Source organism: Arvicanthis niloticus, chromosome 2 (genome assembly GCF_011762505.2).
Source record: "Arvicanthis niloticus isolate mArvNil1 chromosome 2, mArvNil1.pat.X, whole genome shotgun sequence".
In the NCBI taxonomy this organism is placed as follows: domain Eukaryota; kingdom Metazoa; phylum Chordata; class Mammalia; order Rodentia; family Muridae; genus Arvicanthis; species Arvicanthis niloticus.
In genome coordinates, this window is record NC_047659.1 from 11970434 (window position 1) to 11996380 (window position 25947).

Here is a 25947-nt window from a genome sequence, read left to right on the forward strand (position 1 = left end):
TATTGAAAAAAAACTTTAATAACAGACTCCATGTGATTTTATGGGCAACCAGTTAGCAGATTAGTGAATCATTTAACTTTCTTTACTCAATTCCACTCAGAAAGATAAATCCAAAAATGCAACCTCTTATACTGACCGACATAACTAAGTACAAATGAAGTCAATGGTGTATCCCATTAGCATGCTGCAGTGTATGTCAGTAAAACAAGCCCTCCCCGCCCCAGCCCTGGCCCCTGGCAAACAGATAAATGATTGTGCACTGCGTGATGATACCTTTAGGTGAGAACTTTGGTTCATGCAGTTGGCTGCCATAGACGTTGCACCCAAAACCTGCAGCCCTGGTACCCAAAGTCAGTCAGTGGTGGTAGCTCCTGGTGTCAGCCATGCTCCTTCCATAAGACCAGGTGAATACTGTGGTCAGGCATGCTGGTGGCAAAGACTAAGCCTGTGTCATTGTGCCCATCCAATCCATTCAGCCAGGATGCTTCGCCTGCCAGGAAACTGGAGCCTCTCTTTGATTTCCTGTACTCTGGCAGAGGCCAGCGGCTAATTAGGCTCTCTGTCCTCAAGTCCATGATGTATAGGTAGTGGTTGTCAAACAGCAGGGCGAAGACATCTCCGAAGCCAAGCAGGGCCAAGTTTGCTACCTCAGGTGTCTTGATGACCCTATAAGGAAGAGAGTTCAGGGTCATGAGGCAAAGGAAACCTTGCTGGAGACACTTCCGGAATATTAAGAACATCATTTACTTAGTCAAGCACTAAAGACTCTACTTGTGGTGTGTATGTGTACATAGATATATGGGAAGAAAAAATTGTATATCTTTAGCTTGTTTTATAGCATTGGGAGCCCAGAGCTTCATCTAGACTAGGCAGATACCTACTATCATGTTTCCCAGTGTACATCAGAATACCAGAATCACAGGTAGGTGCTTAATAAAACCTCATAACAAAGCAGTGGCACAAAGGCCAGAGACACACAAGAGCCAAAAGGAAACCAGGAAAAAACAGCTACAAGGTGTGGTATGAGCAGCACCATCTATGCAAAGCAGGAAACTAGGTTGCTTGGAAAGGTGAAGAATTGATCCACAGATTGCAGTTGTGTTGTTTAAGGCCAGCCTGGTCTATAGAACACATCCAGTACAGCCAGCGCTACACAGAGACAACTCTGTCTAGAAAAACCAAAAAGCCCCACTGGCTGTCTGGGCCCTGAAGTATAGAACCTCCCTGTTCAAGATCACAGGGACTCTCTAGCTGCAATGCACAACATACTGCCTCCGTGTCTTTGGTGTTTTTTTTTTCCCCCATTTTTGTGTGTATGTATGTGTGTTTGTTGTTGTTGAGGTTTTGTTTTACTTAGCTTCAGAACTTGAAAGTTCCTAGGAACTGAGGCCACAGGATTTGTGCTAGGATTTCAAAAATGTTTCTTTTATTAGTGTTTGGAGATGGAAAGATAAAATTGCTTCTTTTCAACTGTAAACCTAGCACTTCCTACCAGCAAACAATCAAGCAAGCTTATTATTTAAAGTGTATGTATCCAAACTCTGAAACATCAATAGAACTTTCTCCGAGGACTCCTCTGTCTGTGGGTAAGAAGCACTGAAGCAATGACACCTCTATTCCACCTTACCTTTAGAGCCCTCCCTAGACGGACAGCTCACAGTAAACTCACAATTCAACTGAAAAGGAGGTGGTTACTCTTATGGTCACTGATACCTCTTCTTCCCCGCCCGACCCCCCTTCTTGTGTCACATGACAACTTGTAGGAGTCAGTTCTCTTTCCATCTCTGGGTTCCAGGAATCCAGCACCTTTCCTCACTCTGCTATCTCACTGATGCATTGTTTTTATTTTTTTTGGACAGGGATTCACATGGTTTACCTTCAAAATCACTATGTAGTTTAAGGAGAACTCTGAACTCAATTCTCCTACCCATACCTGCCAAGTGCTGAGATTACAGCACCTACAATACTGGTTCGGGTTCTTTTCAAAGTTTCTTCTCACTTTATGTGCCTTTAGTTTATGCCTACTGGAAATACAGCCATGGCTGTATGAACACTGACTAGGAGGAGCTGTGGAATATAGGGCTCTTACCAGGACTAATTTTTAGGCTGCTTTTGCCTTTTTCTCAAAGCACAATCACTTGAGAAATGATTCTAACAGCTCTGAATCCCAATTAATTATTCTATGACTCAGACACAAACGTCCTGTCCTAGGTCCTCACCACAGGCATTTCATTTATTTATTTATTTATTTTTTAAAGATTTATTTATTTATTGTGAAGAAGGCATCAAATCCAATTACAGATGGTTGTGAGCCACCATGTGGTTGCTAGGAATTGAACTCATGACCTCTAGGAGAGCAGCGAGTGCTCTTAACCGCTGAGCCATCTCTCCAGCCCGAGCATTTCATTTATAAATGAGAAAATTGAGGCACAAATTTAGAAAAAGACCACAGGACATGGTATATACGTATTTGACTCTGATGCCTAAATTCAAGTCTTTCCTCAAAGTAAATTCTCTCATTTATCACACAGTACTCAAACTTGCCAACATAAACTTCCCATTCCTACGAAGGGTCAACAGTATTCAGTGGGACTCATAAAATTACTGTGGAGGGAAATGAATCATAGTTTACCTGGTCATTAGTCAACACAAGGCCACTTACTGACTAGACTTGGCTGGGACCAAACCACAATGCATAAATTCAACTGACAATGAAGTTGAACTTAAATATTAGACCAGGTCCCTTCCTCCCTCCCTCCCTCCCTCCCACATTGTGATTGCTTTCTTCTCCCTTCCAAGTGGGACTGAGGCCTCCTTACTTGGGCCCTTCAGCTTGACCTTTTTGAGTTCTGTGGACTGTGATTCTGTACTTTTTCCCCCCTTTGGCTAATATCCACTTAACCTTATCTGGTACTGGGTGAGAGAAAAGGATTGAAGCCTTGAGGGCCAGCAGAAAGAATGGAAACAGGCAACCTAGGGAGGTAGGAGGTTGGGGGACCCTCCAGAATGCACCAGAGACCTGGGAGGTGAGAAACTCTCAGGACTCAAAGGGAGGGACCTTAGACTAAATGGACAGTGGGGAGAGGGAACTTATAGAGCCCACCTCCAGCAGGAATACAGGGAATAAATGAGGGAGGTCGTTGCCATCCCACAGTCAAAACTGACCCATAACTGTTCCCGTCTGAAAGAACTACAGGGATGGAAATAGAGAGGAGCCTGAGGAAAAGAAGGTTCACTGACAGGCCCAAAGTGAGATCCAGCTCAAGGGGAGGTCTCAAGGCCTGACACTATTACTGAGGCTATGAGCACTCTCAAAAAGGGCCTATCATGACTGCCCTCTGAAAGACCCAACAAGCAACTCAAACAGTCAGATGCAGATATTTGCGCCCAACCAATGGACAGAAGCTGCTGACTCCTGTGGTTGAATAAGGAAAGGCTGAACGAAGCTGAGGGGGAGGACCTTGTAGTAGGGCCACCAGTCTCAATTAATCTGGACCCCCAAGATCTCTCAAACACTGGACCACCAAAAAGGCAGCATATACCGGCTGATATGAGCCCCCCCCCCCCAACACATATACAGCAGAGGACTGCGGGTCTGTGTTCAGAGGTGGTACACCTAACCATCAAGAGACTGGAGGCCCTAGGGAGTTTAGAGGTCAGGTGGGGTGGGGCATAGGGAGTGGGGACAGCATCATGGAGACAGGATGGTGGGGAGGAGGTATGGGATGTGGAACAGTCAGAGGGAGGAATAAAATCTGGAGTGTAAATAAATAAATAAATACTAATAAATATCAGACCAGAAGGAGGCTGGAAAGGTCTTCTATCTATGCCCTCATTTCCAGAAAATAGGTTTTGAATCCTGAAAAGGAAGGGGCTCATGATTCACAGTAAGGGAGGGATGGGAACCTTGATCATTAGGTTTCAGCTTATGATACTTTCTCTCAATTGCTTCTAAGACATTTGCCTGAGTGCAGTATTATGTAGACAACCCTGTTCTTAACTGGTTAGTACTTTCCAAAAGAAGACACTGACCTCACAACTCAGATATATATTCAGTTTTCTCTTTACACTACTGAACTGTACAGACTCAAAGGCAGAGCACATGCTGGCCCAAGGAAACATTACCTGAGAATATCATAACTAGCAAAGTCCCACTGGTACAGACCCAGGGCTGAACTACAGACAATGTATTTTCCATCAAAATGAAGTCTTGGCTGCAGGCAGATACTTCTATCCTCGGAGACAGACAGTGTCTTTAAGCACTTACAGTTGATTTCTCTTCCAATTGGCCAAATCTAAAAAAAAAGGGGGGGGGAGGTTATGATTATTAAAGAAAAGGTGGTGCTTATACAATGTGGCTTGAGGAAAAACAAAGTGGCACCTGTTAATAGACACAAAGGGCATATAGTGCCAAGAGTCCTGTTTTAGTCAAGAGTCACGGGCTTAAGTCCTGAGTCTTTATGGTCGTGGTAAAATATTTAACCTTTCTAAATATACATAATGCCCACTATAAAGAAAGTTTTTAAAAATGCAATAAAAACATGAGTGTCCTATAAAAAACTATTATAACTGTTAGAACAAACCAAAGTTTTTACCTAAGAACTGAGAAAGGTATGAAGCATGAGCCTTAAGAGTCTTAGTGCTTAGGATTTGAGGCAGGAGGACTACAAGTTCAGTCTGAACTACATGGCTGAGCCCTCTGAAAATACAAAAAGAAACAACAGTAAGAACATATTGAAAACAATTTTCTGTGCTGGCTCCTGTGTGTACATGCCAGTGTTTGTACACAGGTATGAGTTCATATGGAAGCGTAGGTGGATGTTGGGTGGCTTCCTCAATCTCTATTATCTCAAGTCTCGGGGATCCTCTTCTCTCTGCCTCCTTAACACCATTCTTAGCCTTTTTAATGGGTGCTGGAAATTTCAACTCGGGTACTGACTCTCATTTGCCTCCTGGATTTATTTCCTTTACAAATCACAGAAACTGCTCAGCATACACAGATGAATCATCCCACTTCCAATGGATATAAGATGACTTGAACTGCCAGGTGCTGCTGGCACATGCCTTTAAGGGAAGCAGAGACAGGTGGATGTCTTGAGTTTGAGGCCAGCCTGGTCTACAGAATGAGTTCCAGGACAGCAACCCAGGGATACACACTTCTCCCTGGCAATTCCTTTGTTAAACCTTTTTAGTTCATCTTATATGCTGTTTTTTTTTCTTTGATGAGATAGATTACAGAGGGCGAAAACTTACCTTGATCTCATATTTGTCTGCACTTAAGAGGATGTAGTCTCCAGGGCTGTGCAAGAGAGACTTGACTTTGCACTTCTGCAAAACCACCTATAAGCATAAGCACTTACATTATACAAAGAACCTTTCACTCTGTTCCTGTACTACTTTTATATTGTTTTCAAATTAAAATATGAAAATGAGCTTGAATTGTTATGATATACTAGAATATATAACAAACTATTAGGTTAACTCCTAACATTTTTACTACACCCAGACTCTGTTAATGGTTGTGGGAACATTTTCTTTCTTTCCTTTCCTTTTTTTTTTTTTTTTTTTTTTGAGATAGGGTTTTTCTGTGTAGCCTTGGCTGGCCTTGAACTCAGAGATCCACCATCCTCTGCCTCCCAAGTGCTGGCATGTGCCACCATCATCTGGTGGAAGGGTGTAATCTTATCTTTAGTTGGAAGTGCTAACATCAGGACTAATTTGTAAAATTATAAGGTGTAGACTTGGGAAAATACTTGTCTATCATGCACAGGCCCAGTCTGACCTCCAGTAATGCACTTAGTTCATTATTTATTTCTGCTTATTATTTCAGTTTATTATTAGGCATAGACATGCACACATACACATACACACACACACTCAAATATAAGGAACCAGGTGTGGAAGTGCGTGCCTTTTAATCCCAGCATGTGGAAGGCAGAGACGGAGAACTCTGTGACAACAAGGCTAGTATGGTGCACATAGTGAGTTCAAGTCAACCACGGCCACCTAAAAACACCCAGTCCCTTAATGAACAGAAGAATGTCCACACAGTTAAGATAAAAACGATCTGTTTTCACGAGCAGGTGCTCCACAAAGGAAAAAGCACCACACTCAGCTAAGAATCTGTAATCCGGTCACAGAGATCTGGTGAGCTATGCAGCCCTGGGACAGACCATGCAGCTGGTATGTTGTTCAGTTAGTGCTGGAAACTGAACCCAGAGCCTCTCACTGAGCTATATATTCCAGACTTATTGCTTTTCGGTTTACTCATTTCTAAGATAGGAGGCAAAATGCCCATTACCTTACTTTAAATAAATGTGGTAAAGATCAAATAGAACCATGCAAATAATAGTAACAGGAAAAGGCAAAATTCCACAGCACTTGGGGTCATCTGTTACTGTTAGGTCTTAGTAATTTTAAAACATCAATGACAGAGTTCAGGTCATGAAAGGAGGAACCTGTCCATATCACAGGCAAAATCTTGAGACCGGACCCACTAAAGTTGCCCATGATATACAATTTCTATGTTTCAAATGGACAGCAGTTCCCTATCTTCTCACATACTGCCCTGACCTTACCTTTACCTATTCAGAGGGAATGTTAGATTGCCCAACCAACCCCCAGTGGTTTTCCACACTTCTAGTATCTACCAATCTTACTTCAGTCACTAATTCAAGTGAGGGCAGCTTTCAGCTCTATAGCACTGGCCTTCAGGTGCTTTCCTACCCTAACATGTATATGAACCACACTCTATCTGCTCTTTCCACAGCTATCTCCTAGTTACCTTGTTTTGCCCTTCTCAAAATGCCTGTCCTAATTAGTGTCTAGACTTTCTTATGATTCACTATATGTCTCCTTCATAAAATGTAATTATACAGAATTCTCCTTGACAGTTCTACTTAATAACCATTTCTGTGAGATTGAAACCCATCAGATTGGGCCAAGGTCTATTTTGTTTATTCTTACATACCCAGCCTCTTAGAAAATAGCACAATGAGCTTAAGAAAAGTGTGTCTGCATAACATATACATCACTAATACTACATTTAAAACACAACAGCTTTGTTTTGAAAACAAGAAAATATCCCAGTGTTCTGTTAAAGATTCTTCTTTGCTTCCCTTATATTTTTGTCATGATGGTGCTGGGCTTGTACATGGCTCTACCACTCCCTATCTCACATTTTGCAAACACCGATTTTTGTTGTTGGTGGTGATGGGGGTTTTGTGTAGTCATTGGGTTTTTGGGGGGAGGGGATTTTGTTTGTGTATGTGTATATCAAACCCAGAGCCCCATGCTGGGCAAGCAATCTACCACTGAGTTACATGCCTATCTTTCAAACATTTATTTTTCTGAAACAAAAATTACAGTTCTGAATCTGAGGGTATCTTTATGTATCCCAGGACTAGCTTGTACTCCTGGTATTTCTGCCTTTGCCTTTTAAGTGTCAGGATTATAGACATGTACCACTACACCCATATAAAAGTGTCTTCTACATGCTGGTCACTATTGTATACCATCGTGCTCAGTGAGTGAATCTAATCCACTGTAATGTATCTACAATACACACAGGTCTACCATCCTCCACTCCCCACCAGTGAGGAGCTTGGTACCAAAGATAGTCCTTGGTCTTCCTACCTTGGTGACCCATTCAGTGTGCCCAGTAAGTGTATTCAGGCATGTCCCAGCAGATAAAGCCCATACTTTCACAGCGAAGTCCGCAGAGCCACTCACCAAAATATCCAGTTCATCACTGTAGTCCACACTGAACACTAGTGCATATAACACAAAGTTAAAAACACGCTTCACTGTCACTGGATCTTTGTAAAAACAGTAACATTTATTCTACTAGCTGTACAAATACATAACTTCCTAGCCAGACCACATTAAGAACTGAACTACTAAACCAGCAATTTTATGATAGAAAATCTATTTCAAAACAATTATTATTACCATAATTTATCCTAAGGTTGAGAAAGCTTTGAGAATAATTCAGAGAATTCACTTTCTCCTATTTGTGTTAGCTTCAGCCAGATGGAAATGGTGGCATCCCTTTTTAGGGCTGCCTACTTGACACCACACACACACTTTAGATAGTTTATGGGAGAAGGGTAGCCCAGACAGCCCTTTTAAGATCTGCAGTGATAGTAAGGCAAGCGTGAAGAAAGCAAGCTGCAGAACAGCACTCAAGCTCCTAACAGGCCAGGTCAGACTCAGTCATCCATTCAGCAGTGTTTAAATTTCTTCACATTGTACACCTAGTAACTAGTTCAAGACATACAGTGAATATTTAATATCTGTTTTTAAATGTGTATCAAACTCAAAAGGATATTGGGGACCTAGAAATGAAGATTCTGGTCTTTTCTTCTAAAAACTCTGAGGGAAAAGTTTTGGTTTTGGTTTTTAAAAAGAGGTTACCTGTTGCTACAGAAACACTCAAGAAGAGAATGACTAATCTGCCCAGGGCTATAAGATAGGACTTCAGAGAAGACACAGTATTGGCGCTGGGACATGAAGGATGTCTATAGTTTATTAAGAAAATAAGAAGATACTTCAGGTAAGGGGACAGCAAAGGCATGGATTAAAAGCCCAGCAGTGTCAAGAAACAGTAGCAGAACCTTTTTAGGGGTAAGGAACGAAGTCACCTAGAAGCTGGTGTCCGTAAGCTGCGTGGCATTACTCTAATGGATGGGAGCTGTCTTAGGCCATACATTTCTCTTTTGTTTGCTTTTTGAGCAGGGCTTCTCCATATAGCTCTGCTGTCCTGGAACCCACTCTGTAGACCAGGCTGGCCTCGAACCCACAAAGATCTGCCTGCCTCTGCCTACCAAGTGCTGGGATTAAACTCCACTATACTTGGCTACAAACCATAGATTTCTAAAACAAGAGCAGATTAAATAAAAATTTTTTAACATGAGTTTAATTGGAGGAGTGTTTTGTAAAAAGAGTTGGGTTTAAAAAATTACTAAGCACCAGGTACAATATAAGGAACTCAGGGTATAAGAATAAACAAGATGGGTAGAGTGTTCTATTAGTCTGCTCTTAAATACGACATTCTAGAACAGAGTTTCCCTTCAATGGTAGCCAGAGTGTTTGCTTGGTTTACTCACTTAACAGCCGACCACTAACTGCATATACTCTGTGAAGATCATACAATCTGTGATCCACCTTCTGCCCAGGGGTTTTCATCTTTAAATTTGTAAGCGGAGGGGTCTGAATGTCTAAGTGTGGTAGTATGGAATCCACTAAAAACAAATATGACTGTTTAGCAAGAGAGAAATGCACTGGGAGAGGACAGTTGCTTCTTCCAGCATACATATAAAAGTGTTTTGAAGCAAAATTGTGGAAAACATTCCAAATGTAAGTAACTGAAATGCAGGAGAATAGCTTCAGTGGTTAAGAAAATGGTAGATTAAAGCAAGTAAGCAAGCTCTGCCCTTGCCCCCCCCCCCAAAAAAAAAAAACCCTTAAAATATTTGACTTAGTCTTACAAGGTACGGCTAAAGTAATTGTAAAGACCCTTGAAAAAGGAGAACACACCCGCCCCCGTGTGCCCCCGGAAGTGTTGGGTCCTGGCTCCGGAACTCCATTCCCAGCAGGCCACAGTGTTGTCAAAGGAGCCTGTCACAAGCTTCTGTTCATCAAACTTCACAGCTGCACAAGTGTGGGTCTGGATGCCGTAAACACACTGCCCGGTGCTTACATCCCACAGCTTTGCAGACAAATCATCTGACCCTTGAAGAGAAAAACCAGGAAGGTTAGTGTGACCTAACACCCTAAAGAAGGAAAATCAGTCCCTTAAGAGGGACTCCATAGTTCCTCTGTAGTTCTGCTTTAAACCGGAACACACAGGATAATGGGACTTGTTGGGCCCCAAAATGGCATTAAATTTACCAAGACAGAATCCTAGCTTTTTGTCTTTTTCCCTAGCTATAGAATATTAAAGCACACCTTCATGCTTCCACCTGAAACAGTTCATAAATCTCTGGCTATTAAGAACTTTCAGATTGGATTGGGTCTTACCTATGGCTGTATGTTTACACTTGCATGCTTGTTTACTCAATACTCAGCAGTCCTGAGTTATAAGGAATGCTGCTGACTAGGAAAGCACAGTGCGTTAAGATGGGATAAAGATGTAAGCCTCAGATTGCCAGACGACTTTGTATATAAGCTAACTGGTTAATTTCTTGAGCCATCTTGAAAGATGTCAAGAGACCTCAATGAATACTAGAGACAAATTACAGATATTCATATCAAATCACAAAGATCTTAAATTCTGCAGGAAAAAGTTGGTTTTATTTCTGTCTGTAAGGAAGTAGAGGAAACCCTTAGTGAGTAAAGTCCTGAATGTATATGTATTTTGACATGAGCAAGGTCTGTCAATGACTCTAAGACCAATTGGCCCAGGGTAAATTGGCGAAACCACATACAGACCAGGCTAAAATTGACAGCAAAGCTTTCCTTGGGAATGAATGTGAGTGTTTACAAACAACGGATCAATGTATGCAAAGACTAAGAACTGCAGCATCTTCCAGCTGTTTACAGTCTGGGACTGGCTGCCTAAGACACCTCTTACTGAGACTAAGCAATCTCTTCCAGTGTTTTGTACCTAATAAACATAAACACACTAAGCTTCAGGGTTACTGTGGTTAGAGAACCCCACTTGATCCCAGCTTCATTATTGTGTGTGTCTGTTCTTTCTTCAGGGTTCCCAGCCCCAAGGATGTAGGACTCAGTATGGCTTCTGATGAAAAGATTACACTAATCATGATGCTAATTTCAGGACTGAGTTTTTATTAAATCAACAATCCCAAATATTATGTTTTGTCTCAAAATTTACTTTTAGAGGCTCAACAAAAGATATTTTGAAGAACACTAAAACATTATTCTGTCCAGGACACTGTATTCTAGAAAAAAAGCACCAACAAGCCAATTTTCAAAGGCTGAAATGATTAAATAAAACTGGCCACAAAAACTCTTGCTCCAAGGTTCAGAGCAGATACTATTTATTCTTGCAGAGGCTCTGGATTCAATTCCCAGTGCCCACATGGCAGCCCACAACCATCTGTAAGTCCAGTTCCAGGGGATCTGATGCCCTTATCTGGCTTCTGAGGGTACCAAGCACACATGTGGCATAGATACACATGCAGGCAAAACAGTCATACATATAAAAGATCTTTAAAAAAAAAAAAAATCTAGCAGGTGGCACACACTGTTGGTCTCAGTGCTTGGAAGGCAGAAACACCGTGGAAGGCAGATCACCAAGTTCAAGGACAGCCTGGTATACATAGTAAGTTCCAGAACAGCCAGGGCTACACAGAGAAAACCTGTCTTGAAAACCAAGGGGTGGAAAAAACCCCACCTTTAGTTAAGAGGCAGTGTTTCAGAGGATGGCTAAATAACCATTCCTTGCAAAAGACTGTAGGCAAGACTTTCACATGGAGCTATTTAGAACTCTGTTTCCGCTGTCTATGAAATGAAGGGTAGAGTTTGCTGGTGGTTTGTGATGGACAGGAAACTTTTAGAATCACCAAGGGATCTTTATTAAAATACACAGGGCACTGATGCCACAGCTCAGTGGTGGAATGCCTGCCTAGCAGGTGCAAGGTTATAAGGTGTTCTACAATACCACAGGAAATGAGGAAATAAGCACAAAGACAAATCCCACACAAACAGGAAGCAGAAGCACTCGTTTAAAGTTAAGGAACCCTATAATCTTAGAAAGGTTTTCAGGTAAATCTCCATCATCGATAACACTCTGAGAACCAGAGGTCCACAACAGTGTACCCAATAGGAACCATGTATAATTTGTCTAATAGTTACTTAGAAAACTGAAAAGTATTTTATTTAACTCAGTTTGTCCAAGTGCTAATACTTCAACATGTAACAAAGTATGGACATATGAACATAGTACTCTTTGTTCCTTTATATTCCAAGTCCTTTAATTCTGGCATTTCCCATTTCACAACTCAATCTGAACAAGCCACAGCTCAAGAAACCAGCAGAGCTTGTGGCTCCTGTGCAGCTCAGCAGAGCACAGAAAGAATGAGATCCCTCTATTTACAGCAGTGTTTAACTGGTATTCCATTTAGTTAACGTCTCTGTGTAAGATGTCTCTGTCAGGCAGGGACCCCTGCTCTCAATGCCCTTAGTCTGACAGGTAAATAAGGTAAACTATCATTCACACAGTCAGTAGTGGGAAACACAAAACCCCACAGCAAATAGAAAGGCATAAAAGAGAAAGCATTTCAGATGAAGTCCACCAAGATGACAGCTGTGCTCCATAAAATGCAGATGTTGTGCCTCATGATCCGGCACAACCGGCTCCTCAACTATACTCTAGTTCTACTTCTAAGCCAAGCTGTGGTGTGTTTGAGGTAAAGATTTTTATGGTTTAAAAGAACTTTGAACTCACTGGAATAAGGATGGGAAGCTGGCAAGATGACTCAGCAGGGGAAAGTACGTGCTGCTCAAGCTTCGTGTTAATGAGTTCAGTCTCTGCAACTATGTGGAAAGGTGGGAGGAGAGAACCAGCTCCACAAAATTGTCCTTTGACCTTTACACATAGAGACACACACACTTATAATTTAAGGTTTTGGCGTATGGTTGGTTTCCCTGCATGGATGTCTGTACATCAATCCCCATGGAAGCAGGGGTGTTGGATCCCCTGGGAACTGGGGGTTATAGATAGTTGTGAGCTACCATGTGGGTGCTGAGAATTGAACCCAGGTCTTCTGCAAAAGCAAGTGCTCTTAATCACTGGGCCACATTCCATCCCCCAAATAAACAAGGGGGGGAAGGGGAAAAAAAATCAAAAAATTTAAAATATGAGTAAGTTAATGTGCTCAAAACTTAAACATTGAGGGCTGAAAAGATAGCTCGGGGGTCTTGCTGCTGTTCCTGCAGAGACCTGGGGTTCGGCTCACAACTGTAACTCTATCTAGGGATCTGACACTCTTTTGGCTCCTACAGGCACCAGGATATACATGGTGCACAGACATACATACAGGCAAAACACCCACACATATAAAATACAAATAAAAAATTAATTTAAAAAAGTTTCACTATTCTAGCCATAGCTAGGGTGTTACTCCTGTTTTTCTGTTGTCTTGGGTAGTCTTACCACCCTGCCGGGCGGTGGTGGCTCACACCTTTAATCCCAGCACTTGGGAGGCAGAGGCAGGTGGATTTCTCAGTTTGAGGCCAGCCTGGTCTACAGAGTGAGTTCCAGGACAGCCAGGGCTACACAGAGAAACCCTGTCTCAAAAAACCAAAAAGTTCTCACCCTATATTTTCACAGTGAGAATCTCCACTTAGATCCAACCAATGAATACATAAGTTTAGTTGATCCCAAACTGAACTTTTTTTTTTTTTTTATCTCAAATCCATGCTCCTTTTCTAAGGTTGCTTCAGTACTACTATCCTCCCAGGACAGAACTCGAAACCCCAGCCAATTTTGACAATAGTCAGTTCATTATCAAGTTCTGTCCAGTGTAACAGCTGCTCTTACACTCAAATGTTCCTTTTTAATTTTTTAAAATCACACTTCCCCTTAATACTTTATTTCTAGACTGATTTAGCCTGACCTAAGCTGTAATGGGTTAAGACTTTAAACTTGGCAGCTCAAAGACTAAGGGCTCTGGAAGAGATCTGGATGGTTATCTCCTAAGGGCGCATTTCAGAAACTGTAGGATAGTGTCAGCTGTTATAATGGTGCAGCCCAGGGACATTACTGGCATCAACTAGGCAGAGGCCAAGAATGCTACATACCCTGCAATATTAAGACAATGCATAAAAATACTGTCTTCCACTTTGCAAGGAACTCACAATGGTTCTGCCAGGTATTTGAAAGTGAAAACCTTACTGTTGAAAAAAGCAAACCTGAACTGAAAACACCATTGAAGAATTCTGAGCTGGAAAAATAAGTATCAGGGAAGTATCTTCCTAGGTTTAATCACCAACACATAGAGAAGACACCACAGCTATGGGTGGGGCCAAGGGTAGAACTTGCAGTGCTGTCTACATGGTGTTGGCTTTGCAGGGATGTAAAATGCAAGAATTATGGGATCACTGAAACCCACCAAAAGGTTCCAGAAAAAAATGTTGAAACCAAGTGTGGAAGGGTCTGATTTTCCTGCTGTGAGGCCTTGAGAAGCCAACCCCAGTTCTTACTTCAGATATGAAATTCCCATGTTAGACGCTAGAGAATCATATGGTCTCTAGCCATGTGCAAACAGCATTCCTGAGTGTTGGCGTCTGTACTGTCTGGTCAGCCTGCTGACAGGCATAGCTAACAGGACGATGTTCTTTCTGGAAAAAGCAGTACTCAAAGCACCTGAATTACAGCGAATGGGGGCCATCAATAAATACTTTGTATAAAAACAGATTAATTTTAGTCAGTTCTTTAAAACCAAACACCAACTTTTTCCTAATGCGGAAATCACTTGCTTGTCTGAAAAATAGTAACTATCTTTTCTTTCTTTGGTGGGGGTGGAGTTGGGGCATCAAATTAGAACTGTGCTCACACAAGGCTACATCCTCAGTCACATGCCCTCTTCTCGAGCTGTTACAGCTTTCATTTTTCTTGATCCAGGTTACAACAGACCTCCTGCTCATAAGCTGAACATCACCCAGCCAGTGTTTTAAAATCTAGATAAAGATTAATAATGAAGAATAGCCAGTGCATTTCTCAAAAGTCTAGACTTGAAGCTCTCCTGCAAAGTCAGGTCTAGCCACTCCATGCCTGAGTCCTAAACAGTAATGATGGAGTGAAGCTGAACTCTGGAAAGGCAAGTGTTGTGACCTGGCACAGTCCTGGGGAGACTTTTACCTACATTAAGTCATCTTTCTGATGGAGCATGTTTACCCTCTGAGCAAAGAACCGCCCTGCTTCTCCCACATTGCTTTCTAATGGCAGATGTTTCATAAGTAAGTAGCCATTGACTGTCAAAGTCCACTACGTCCCCCTCTCATTTCAGAAAAAAACTGCAGACCAGAGGGAGCATTACGTCTGCAGAGCAGGCTGACTTTAGCCATCACCTTCTTTGATAATACCATCTCACTGCTTTCTCAAAGTGCTAAAAAGTGTCCCCATAAGATCACTGGCAAATTTAGGATTCCACAATTCACCCACAATGAAAACCGAAGATCTTCCGAAGATCTTAAGACACAAAATAAGAGGCGGGCCAGAGAGCTCAATGGTTAAGAATGCTTAGTGGTCTTCTAGAAGACTGAATTTGTTTCTCAGAACCCATAATGGGCAGCTCACAACTGCCTTTATTCCAGCTCTAAGGAATCTGACACCCTCTTCTGGTCACACAGACATGCATGTAAAAATTCCTTAAAAAGACAAACATAATTCTTTAACACATATTTCTCTGACTTGTGAAGTCTCAGGCATGCTGCCATTAGAAATTTCAAACTAAGCCTGGCATTGGTGATCACACCCTTAATCCCAGCATTCTGGAGGCAGAGACAGGTGGATTTCTGAGTTCAAGGCCAGCCTGGTCTAAAGAGTGAGTTCCAAGACAGCCAGGGTTATACAGAGTAACACTCAAAAAACAAAACAACATTTTAAATCAATTTCAAAAGCCACAACATAATTTTCTAATGTAAATCTGGTGAATTATAATAAAAATAATATATATACCTATTTAGAAACTAATCTTAAAATGTAGGATTTGGGAGACTGAATGTGGAATAGTGGTGGTGTGCATGGCTAGAATGCATAGGTCTTGGGTGTCTATCCTTAGCACTGAAAACAAAGATGCATATTTGAGACCACTAACATATTAACTTTACAAGTAGCTAGAGAACTCCAAGAGTATTTCCCATTTACTTTTTCAACAAATAACTGAAAGTTTTTTTCCTCCTTACATGTATGGGTGTGTATGTGTATGTATGTTTGTATGTGGAGATCTTGAGGTAATGTCCAGAATCTTCCCTTACCACTCCTCACCTTTATTCCTTATGAGGCAGGGTCTCTTGGTCAATCCTAGGGCTCACCCATATGACTTGATGATAGAACCAGCTTGCCTCAGGGATTCCATATCTGCTTAGGAAGCTGGGGTTATAGATGGGCTGTCACACAGCTCTCGTACCTTGGCAGCTTCGGGTAGTCCCATCTCCAGTCCTTACACTTTTACCACTCACCATCTCCCCAGCCCACAGTTAAACTTACACTACATGAAAAGAAATGATGAACCAGAGTATGATTGTGAATGCCAGTAATCCTCAAACTCAGAAGGCTGAAACGAGGATTGCTGCACATTTGAGGCCAGCCTGGATTATGTACTAAGCTTCAGGCTACCAAAGGCTACAAAAATGAGACATATCTTAAATCTCAATCCCTTTCTTTCTTCCTCTCTTCCCACTACCCCCAAACGTTTTTAAAGCTAGAAACAAGGTTAAGCCAGCATACTGGCTGCTCTCGCAGGGGACATGGATTATTCCCTGCACCTACATGGTGGCTCACGATCATCTTTAACTCCAGTTGCAAGGGATCTATCTGATGCTCTTTTCTGGCCTCAACCAAGCATGTACATGGTACCCAGACATAATAAGCAGGCAAAATACCCATACAAATAAAATAAAAAATTCACTGGCCAGGGTCGGAGGCCAGTGAATGCCTTTAATCCAGGACTTGGGATACAGAGGCAGGCAGATCTCTGTGGGTTTGAGGCCAGCCAGGTCTACAAAATGAGTTCCAGGGCATCCAGGGCAGTTACACAGAGAAACACTGCCTAACCCCCGCTCCAAACAAACAAAGAAACCCCCCCTCCCCCCAAAAAAACCAAGAAAGCTGGAGGCAATCATGAACACAATGTGTCCACTGCCAATATTTAAGGAGTGCCAAGTCAATGCCATATCTTTAAAAAAAAAAAAAAAAAAAAAAAAAAAAAAAAAAAACCAACAAAACAAAACCTGCCAAAGACTATAAAAACCACTATAAAAGTACATCCAAAACAGGAAAAACACAAAGCATGAAGCAAGTTTAAACCATGAAATGCCATAATCAAATGATAAGCTGGAAAAGTGCCTGGTATGTTAGAGAATAAGTTATTACATGGGAAAATATGTGCTTTATACAGAAATACAATTTATAATAATCTTGAGAATTTACTAATCTCTTAACTATTAAAAATGTTGAGATTGACTCTGGCAAGATTGAAAGAAATGTATATTTTATATGGCTTCTGAGGGCACAGCAGCCATTTAGTATATGTGTACATAAAGGCACTAAACAGACAATCATTTGCTCTCATAGAACTGACAGCTCAACCTTTTAGCCTCTCTCAAAGTAAATAAACCAAATGGGAACGGGGAATACAAATGAATGTTCACAAATAGAAACCTGAACATATTTTAATATGAAAATAGCTACATGGCATATTTACATATAATCCTTTGCAAACAATTCACCAACTGGGGACCAAGTATCCACTTATGAGAGTATAGGGACCATTCTTTCAAACCACCACACTGCAGTAGGGTACAGGAGCACCTTTACTCTCGGAGATGTATCCTCCCCCCCCCCCCCCATGAGACTCAGTGAGAGTCACACAGGAAGAGGGAGAGACAGCGGGATTCAAACTCGGGAAGAAGGGCACAGCTGCCCTTTGCAGGCTGGCGCTTAAGCTGCTGTGCCACCGATGGCTTGCTTCGGAGATGTATTATTATGTGCCTTGTTGGAGGTATGTCACTGGGGGTTGACTTTGAGGCTTCAAAAGCCCAAGCCATTCCCAATTAGCTTTCTCTGTCTCGTGCTCTGACCTACTACTCTAGTACCTGCCTATCTGCTTGCTGCTTTGCTCCTGGCCAAGGTCAAGGACTCTGGACCCATAGGCCTCAAATTAAACACATTCTCTTACGTTGCTTTGCCATTGTATCTTATCATAGCAATGGGAGCGTCTAAGACATCCAGCACATTTACTTCAAGTGTCCTCCAAGGCACCTTGTTCAGTGACCCTCTGGTTCTATAACTGAGAGAAGAAAAAATAAAAAAGCAAACAAACAAAAGCCCCAAAACATAAAAAAAACAAAAAGCAGCAAGCAGCTAAGAGGAGTGTTTAAAAGCCTGTATCCTTCAGAATACAAAGAAGGTAAGTTATTTCTAACCAAACTTACTACTGTTTATAATAATAAAAATGTCTGCAGTGAGAATGTGAATGCAGTTCAGCAAGGGAACTTATCCAAGGAAAGAAAACTCAACTGGAAATACGAATAATTGTCTCAACTTCCCTAGTCAGTTTCTTTTTAAAAAGATTTATTTAATGTCTATGAGCATCCTGTCACTGACACATCAGAAGAGGGCATCATTTACTCACAAGTCTCACTCTACAGGACTCTTTTAATTGGGAAAGCGAGAGGCTATTTCAAGGGGGCTTCTCCAGTTGATCTCTGCTTGAGTGTTATGTTTGCTCTCCTAGTCAGGCTGCTCCCTTAATGCCAGTTGTCTATAAAGTGCTAAATCTGATGGTGTTTTTGCTACCTGTTGTTTTGTTTTACTGCTTCATATTTATTCTCTAACTTTTTGCTTACCAGACTTAATAAACTCATTCAAAACCGAAAGCACTGCTATGGTAGATCATTCTTTGGATTGTCCAGAACAGTATGTTACAGTCACTTAAATGCCTAGTGTAAAAAAACATCCAGCTGGCAGCATTGGAGAGAGTGGGCCCTGCACTTCAACAGGGCAGCAGAGTGGTGCTGGCTCTGGAGACTTGGGTGCAGGTAAGCCAGCCCTGAAGGCATGAGAATAGGAGAGCTGACTTGCTTCCTGCCACCATGGGTGGCCTAGCTGGAGCAGTGCTGGAGAGCTTGCCCTAGTGGTGCAGCTGTGGGAAAGCTGACCAGCCCAGCTGCCGCCCAGACCCAGATCCAAGGCTCTGAGTTGACCCACCCAAAATCTACATTATCTGTGAACTGTTGGAGCACCTGAAAGGGCTGGTCTTGCTGATCTAAAGCTACAGGGTTGCCATAATACCGAGCAACAACAGGGTAACAGGAGTTTAGGAACATAGGATGTCAGGACAGAAGCCAGAGACCTTGAACCATACCAAAGACTCACTGCAATGAATGTTTGTTAGTCAAAATGGGTGGATAGAGGGGTATATGGTGGGACACACCATAATACACTACAGCTTCCATAAGGAGATGTCTATGCTATGTGTGTGAGATTATCTTATGTGGAGAGGTTGCAAGGGCAGAAGTTGGATTCAGAGGGATAGAGATGAGTAGGATGGAGTGAATGATGTGAAACAATCAATAAAAGGTAAAAAAAAAAACTACAAAAACCCAAAACCACCCAGCTGTCTTTGTTGCCATGTCCAAACTTTGAACATGGAGTTCTTAGTGTCAGAGGATTTTAGAGCAAGGAAAGAAGTTCTCCCTTCCCATTATTTTCAAGGCAAGGAAACAAACATAAACAAGTTAAATAATTCATCCAAAATGTTCTTGCTAGACCTAAAATGGTTTTGTTTTCTTGGTTTTTTTGTTTTTGTTTTGTTTTTCTCTGTGTAGCCCTGGCTGTCCTGGAACTCATTCTGTAGACCAGGCTGGCCTTGACCTTAAAGATCTGCCTGTCTCTGCCTCCTGAGTGCTGGGGTTAAAAGTATGTGCCACCACGCCCAGTGTAAAATGCTTTTAAGAAACAAAGTAAGAAGTAGCCTACAACCTTCTGATTCACTTTATACTGAAAAGAATGTCTAAAACTTTTCTCATAAATCTTTATAGAAATGACTCTTTTCCAGGGGGAAGAGCATAAGGGGGATGGGGACATCTAATCAGAGGAAATGCCATTACCAATATCCTGTATAATCAATGCTTGCTCTTCTCAATAGGGAGCTTAAAAAGACTAACCCTTGTAAGTTACTAAAGAAAAAGGGTACTGCTTCTCCTCTCCCACAACATGCCCAGGTCCTTACCTGTACAGAGAAGTCCATCTTTGTAGTAAAGTGCATACACTCTGGCACTATGTCCAATTAATGATGAGGTCTCAAAGGCTTCATGGTCCTTCAGCTGCTTCATCCTCAAAATAGCCTTCAAGTAAACCTTCTTCCAGTGCAAGGCGTCCTGAACAGAATCGTCTATCTGCCAGCCCAAATTTTTACATGCAGTCTGCCACACCTCTGTACAGGCACTTATCACCTTATTCCACTGTTTAGAGACCAGGCAGCATGTGAGTAAAGTCTGAGGATCGAGCCATTTTAACAAATAAAAACTGAGCTCCAGGGGAAGGAGTTTGAGGAAGTCCCGCTTGAGGAGAGTCTCCAGGTTATTGGAGAGATGCCTGAGCTGGACTGCCCCACTCAGACTAATCAGGTGATCCAGAGTTTCATTTTTCTGCAAGTCCGTCAGAGAAAGAAATGTAACAGAAATGTTATCAAGCCATGTCTCAAAGTCCTTTCTCTCCATAAGGTTATGGAAATATTTACCTGTGGCACATCAAAATATTGTATTAGTTCTGTTCAAAAAGATTGTTCAAGCAAGACTGCTAATAAACGAAGTATTAAAAATCAGTGTAAAAATGGCATTACGACTTTATGTTTACTTTATAGTTAATGCTATATCTGAAAATTCCCATGTACACAAAAGAAAATGCATCTAAGAAAACATTTTTAAAAATCATGATATAGTAAACATGACAGAGGAATGTATGTCAGTGTGTGACTTGCTCCTTTTGAAGTCTAACACATGCTACATGCACTGTCACCAAAAATTTATAGAACATTCATTCATAAAGAACATTCTAGTCTACATACAATCTTCCACTCAAACCATTACAAAACTGCCTCCTTGGTAACTAACTTCCTTACTAAATGCACTCTATTTGGGAAATAAAGTCACAAGAATGAATGGCACCAGGATGTAACATACTCAAATCTCTGGAGCTGTGACATCTGTATCACTTATGCTAGGTATAAAGAACAGCCACCCCAAATCACAAACTTGGTTCTACAACAGATGCTGAAGCAAAAAGATGTAAAGAAAGAAAAAAACAAACATGTAATAAGCTATGTGCTGCAGGTATTCTGGTATTCTATTCCCTTACAGTACTGTCTGTTAGAAAATGGATTACTAAAGGCTACAGTTTGCTTTTATAAGCCTCACATAAATTAGTGACAACGCTTAACTGTGTTCCCTACAGAGCCATGAGGGTCTTTGTAAGATAAAGCAAATGAATAATTCCCGTGATGCTGGCATAGTGAAACATACAATCCTAGCTTCTTAGAGACTGCTCTTACAAGATAACTAAGTTGGAGACCAACCTAGGAAATATTGCAATACCACATTTCAAATATACAAAGCAAAAAATAGTCGTAAAAATACTTGTCATTTTTGCTTTGCAAATGATGAAACTACAGGCCCAAGAAGCTCACTAAGTAAATGCCTGTGGTCACAAAGCTAGTTAAACCACAGAACAAAATAGAGGCTTGTGCTCTTCAGATCAGCATAGCGGCAGCTGGAGAGATGGCTCAGTGGTTAAGAGCACTGACTGCTCTTCCAGAGGTCCTGAGTTCAATTCCCAGCAACCACATGGTGGCTCACAACCATCTGTAATAGAATCTAACACCCTCTTCTGGTGTGTCTGAAGACAGTGTACTTCTGTACATAAAATAAACCAATAGTTCTTCAGAAAAAAAAAAAAAAAAAAAAAAAAAAAAAGATCAGCATAGCACAGGAATACCTAAAACCCCACTGCCAAGGTGAAGTCAAGAGGATTGAAGGTTCGAGGCTACATAGCTTTGGCTATGTAGTTAGTTCAGCCTAGTCTAGACTGTCAGAGTCATTAGAGGCAGAGGAAAAGGAAGAAAAGCAGTCCTATCTCTCTTTCCTAAGAATCTAACTTGGTAATAAGATCTGAAGATACAGGCTAGAGAGATGGCTCAGCAGTGAAGAGCACTGACTGCTCTTCCAGAGGTCCTGAGTTCAATTCCCAGTGACTACATGGTGGCTCACAACCATCTGTAATGGGGACCCAATACCCAATTCTGGTGTGTCTGAAGACAGCTATAGTGTACTCATATGAATAAAACAAATAAATCTTAAAAAAAAAAAAAAAAGATCTGCAGACACTATGTCTACCTGATTATACCATTTTAGGTTTAGAGAAAGTATCATTTTTCAGCACTAAATGGGAGAAAGGCATTTTAAAGTACCTTATATATCAACAGGTACCAACATATTCTTTACAATAAAGATTAAAAGCTGGGAGATAGTGCCACAGACTTTTAATCACAGAATTTGGGAGGCAGAGGCAGGTGGAGTTTGAGACCAGCTTGGTCTACAGAAAGAGTTCCAGGACTGCCAGGGCTACACAGAGAAAACTGTTTCAAAAAAGGGAAAAAAAAAAAAAAAAGGATTAAACTAATGGAAAGAGAAAAAAGATACCAATTTAAAAAAATATTCTGTGTTGATAGATGCTGATATTGGGTAACAGTTTCATGGGAATGTAGTTTGATTTTTATTATATTCAGAAAGTTCCATGGCTTTTGGGGTGGGGGATTTTTTTCTTCTCTTTACTTACAAGATTGTCATCTAATTAAAAAAAAATGTTCAATCTGGGAGAAAATAAATTTCTTTCCTGACATGGTACCTAAATTAGATCTATAAAAACAATGTCAGATCTCATCTTCCAACTTTGTTCATCTAAAGTGGGTAAAACCCAGGTTACTTTGGCAAGAACATTTCAGACAAAAACCAGTATATTAGTAGACTCAACCAAATCTTTCTTTATTTTTTTTTTTTTTAAAGATTTTTTTTTTTTTTATGTATATGAGTACACTGTCGCTGTCTTCAGACACACCAGAAGAGGGCATTGGATCCATTACAGATGGTTGTGAGCCACCATGTGGTTGCTGGGAATTGAACTCAGGACCTCTGGAAGAGCAGTCAGTGCTCTTAACCACTGAGCCATCTCACCAGCCCCAACCAAATCTTTCAAACACATTGTCTCCACTCAACAGCCTGGGCTTCTGAAGACAGTATTCAAAGTCAGATTTGGGGCAAAAAGACATATTAATTTATATGAAATATCTAGTTCTCTACCTGCTAAAAGAATAAGCAATTCACTTAAGTTTACTAACTCATCTCAAAAATAAGCCTCTTCTATCTGAACCTTACTTAGCTCAGTTTCTCTGCAACACATCCAGAAATCCTACTTTTAAGAATGTTTCCCAACAAGGTGGGCACCTGAGCCATTGGCCACTGGGTTTTTTTTTTGTTTGTTTGTTTTGTTTTGTTTTATTTTTTCCCACTTTCTTTTTTACTGAAGTAGGCCATTATTTGGCTCCAACTGGCCTGACTTGGGATACTCTGTGTGTGCCACAGAGCCTGTCTAAAACCACTTAACTGTGCAGAGCATACTAGTAAAACCCACCAAATTTTACTTTTCTAAAAGAATCAACTAGTTTTGGAGGGAACTTCTTTAAAGTCACAGGTCTAAATTGAACTTGTTTACAGAACATGTAGGAATAATATCATGTACTGGCAGCACACGGGAAGCCTTCCACAGGAAGCCTCAGGAAATGAGATTTCAGTTCAGCAGGAGGAGGAGCTTTGACTAGCATTCCTTTCAACAATGGAATAGCCAACTGGTGTAAAGAGACAGGACTGCTGGATACAGAGGCAAGCTGGGATAAATAAAAGAGCTAGACCAGTCATTTTTTTAAAAAGCTGATTCAGCCACTTCCTATGTGATCATGGAAATGCTCAACTAATATCTACACTTCAGTTTGTAACACAGAAGCCAGTCTAACTTAGCGTCGTGAGAATCAGAAATGATGCAGAGATATGGTATGACAAAAGGCTAACTGCTCTCTTGGTTCTCTTTCTCTCTATACACACTCCTTGCTATCTTGCTCCTCTCACCCTTCTCAATGTAAACATTGCACTTGCTCTCCAGCCCTTAACAGAAGCAATCACAATGCTCCGAGGAAATGAGTAATATGATAAACATTCCTAAACTGGGAGAGGAGAGCATGGATTTGGTTTCTGCTTCTAAGCAATTATATTTATGTTGGTCCTAATAAATGAAGCAGCGCCTGCAAATATCACACTTGATCTTAACATGATTCATAGAAAATGTAAGTACTACTGCCCTATCAACGAAGAACCTATGGCCCAAGAGGTACAGTGGCTCTACCAGAGTTACACTGGAAGTAGCATCTCAACAGTACCCAGTCTCCATGCTCCTAAAGCAAAAAAAAAGGTCCACTTCTACATTCCTGCATCTTTTACAGGCAAGGCATTGTGGGTACAAACTTTGAATATGTTTCCCCTCCTTGTGGTCTACATAACCTATGAGGTAAGGAATCAAAACTTCAGGCCTGTGAGATAGTTCAGTGCTTACTGAAAAGACTGATGACGGGTTGGATACCCAAAACCCATGTAAAATTGGAAAGAGAAAACTGACTCCAGAAAGTTTTGCGTACACACATACACACACACTGGTATATACATGGTCCCTCCAACATCCTACATATAGACACACTAAAAATTTTTTTAAAGAACAAAAGATAAGCATTCACTGTTGTTGGGAAGGCTGTCTCCTTGCCTCCCCTTTCCTCCAAAGTACAACCAGTTAAAAGATACATAGGCAGGCCAGGAGTAGTGACACATGCCTTTAAATCCAAGTACTCAAAGGCAGAAGCAGGCTCTGTGAGGTCGAGACCAGTCTGGTATATACAGAGGATTATGTGTACATAAAAATATTTTGTGAATATTCAAGAAACTAATTAAATATTGCTTCAAGAAAGAACTGGAGAAAAAAGGGATGAAGTCCCTTTTAACAAAACATCTTTTTGTATTTAAAACCATGTTACTAGTCTGTTTTAAAAATCTTTTCCTCTTCTTTTGCTTGTGGTATTTAGAAAATTGTTTTTATTTTCCTTTTTGTTTTTTTGAGACAGGCTTTTGCAATGAAGTCCAGGCTGGTCTCAGAATTCACAAAGCCGACTGAGTGCTGGGACTACTGAAGTCTACAACCACCCTTGGCCTAAACGCCATTAGTTTGGAGACCATTTTTTTTTTTTTAAACTTTGAAAGAATACAAATAATGCTTATAAAACACGGGCTCTGAAATTTCACTTGTTGGGAAACCGTGGGCAAATCATTTCATGTGTTTCAAGCCAAATTTCCCCTCTTGTAAACTGTCACCTGGTACTGTTTTACCTACAAGAGTTTGTGAGGAATACACAGGACTAAGCGTTCTGCACAGTATCTATAAGCCTACAATAAATGGCAGTTATTGTTACAATGTTGTACTAATACTGTCGTTTCTCTCCCCCCCTTTTTAAAAAAAGCATCATCCCATATACACACCTGTTTTCAAGGCATACCCACAAGCATGGTGCCTTCCTACACACACTATTACGTTCTGCATTTTACAAACCACCTGTCCACATTTCATCATCTTTAATTAAAATAGGTGCCTTGGGGCATCAATGTTAACTCGTTTTGCTACTAGAAAAACCGAGGCACCAGAAGGCAGGAACTCTTAGCTCTAATTTTCCTGTCTCTAAAATTAACTCCGAGTCTCTCAGCCCGATCGTGATTCCCTTCGTCCCCTGCTCCCGGGGCCGTGTTCCGCGCGGCACTGACCTGAGCGAGCGCCCCGGGGCCCGGGACCTCGCGCCGGGCTCACACCGACTAGGCGCGCTCGGGCCACCAGAGCGTCGCAGCGGCCGGGTCCGCTCAGCAGCCATGGCGCCTGCGGGGAAAAGAAGACAAGCCAGGGCGGCAGGTCAGCAACGCCGCGGGCGCTGGAGATTCCTGCCCAGCCCGGCCCGGCCAATCGCAAATACAGACCTGGACCTACGGCCGCTGCTCTGGGTCCGCAGCCTCACAGGGGAGCGGCTTCCGGTGCTGCTGCGTCATCTCCGCGCGTCCCTCCGGCGCCCAGCGTCGGGCGGAAGCGCCTCTACTTCCGGCTCCTGCCCGCCGGTACGT

General features: G+C 41.6%; 2 protein-coding genes across 4 annotated transcripts in view; one reads left to right on the top strand and one right to left on the bottom strand.

The window, feature by feature from the left end:
* Fbxw2 (F-box and WD repeat domain containing 2) lies at positions 1-25840 on the bottom strand. 2 transcript variants are annotated; one of them, XM_034494359.2, is made up of 8 exons: positions 25807-25840; positions 25600-25708; positions 19923-20432; positions 9538-9732; positions 7636-7769; positions 5254-5340; positions 4126-4295; positions 1-666 (listed from the first exon to the last, which is right to left on the bottom strand). In XM_034494359.2, the coding sequence occupies exons 3-8, from the start codon at positions 20410-20412 to the stop codon at positions 378-380; spliced, it is 1365 nt and encodes a 454-aa protein (XP_034350250.1). In that variant the 5' UTR covers positions 20413-20432; positions 25600-25708; positions 25807-25840; the 3' UTR covers positions 1-377. The 2 variants fall into 2 exon arrangements, with proteins under 2 accessions (XP_034350250.1, XP_034350248.1); XM_034494357.2 differs by lacking the exons at positions 25600-25708; positions 25807-25840 and adding an exon at positions 25321-25451.
* The window catches only part of B3galt9 (beta-1,3-galactosyltransferase 9), a 34878-nt gene that overhangs the window by 3066 nt on the left and 5865 nt on the right, over positions 1-25947 (top strand). Inside the window, exon 1 of one of the 2 annotated variants that reach the window (XM_076928569.1) lies at positions 25705-25941. The exons of the other annotated variant lie outside the window; for it this stretch is intronic. The gene's annotated coding sequence lies outside the window, so the exon portion shown is untranslated. Of the gene's footprint in view, positions 1-25704; positions 25942-25947 lie in introns of those variants that run through there. 2 annotated transcript variants of the gene reach the window in all.

Bases quoted from the DNA above. Each gene is read 5' to 3' on its own strand.
- Fbxw2 (XM_034494357.2), bottom strand. From the start codon at position 25,411: ATGATGAAATGTGGACAGGTGGTTTGTAAAATGCAGAACGTAATAGTG. The intron at 9,733-19,922 runs GTAAGGACCTGG...TTTCTCTTCAAG, and splicing joins AGATGGACTTCTCTGTACAG to GGTCAGATGATTTGTCTGCA. The intron at 667-4,125 runs GTAATGTTTCCT...TCTTCCTTATAG, and splicing joins GCTAGTTATGATATTCTCAG to GGTCATCAAGACACCTGAGG.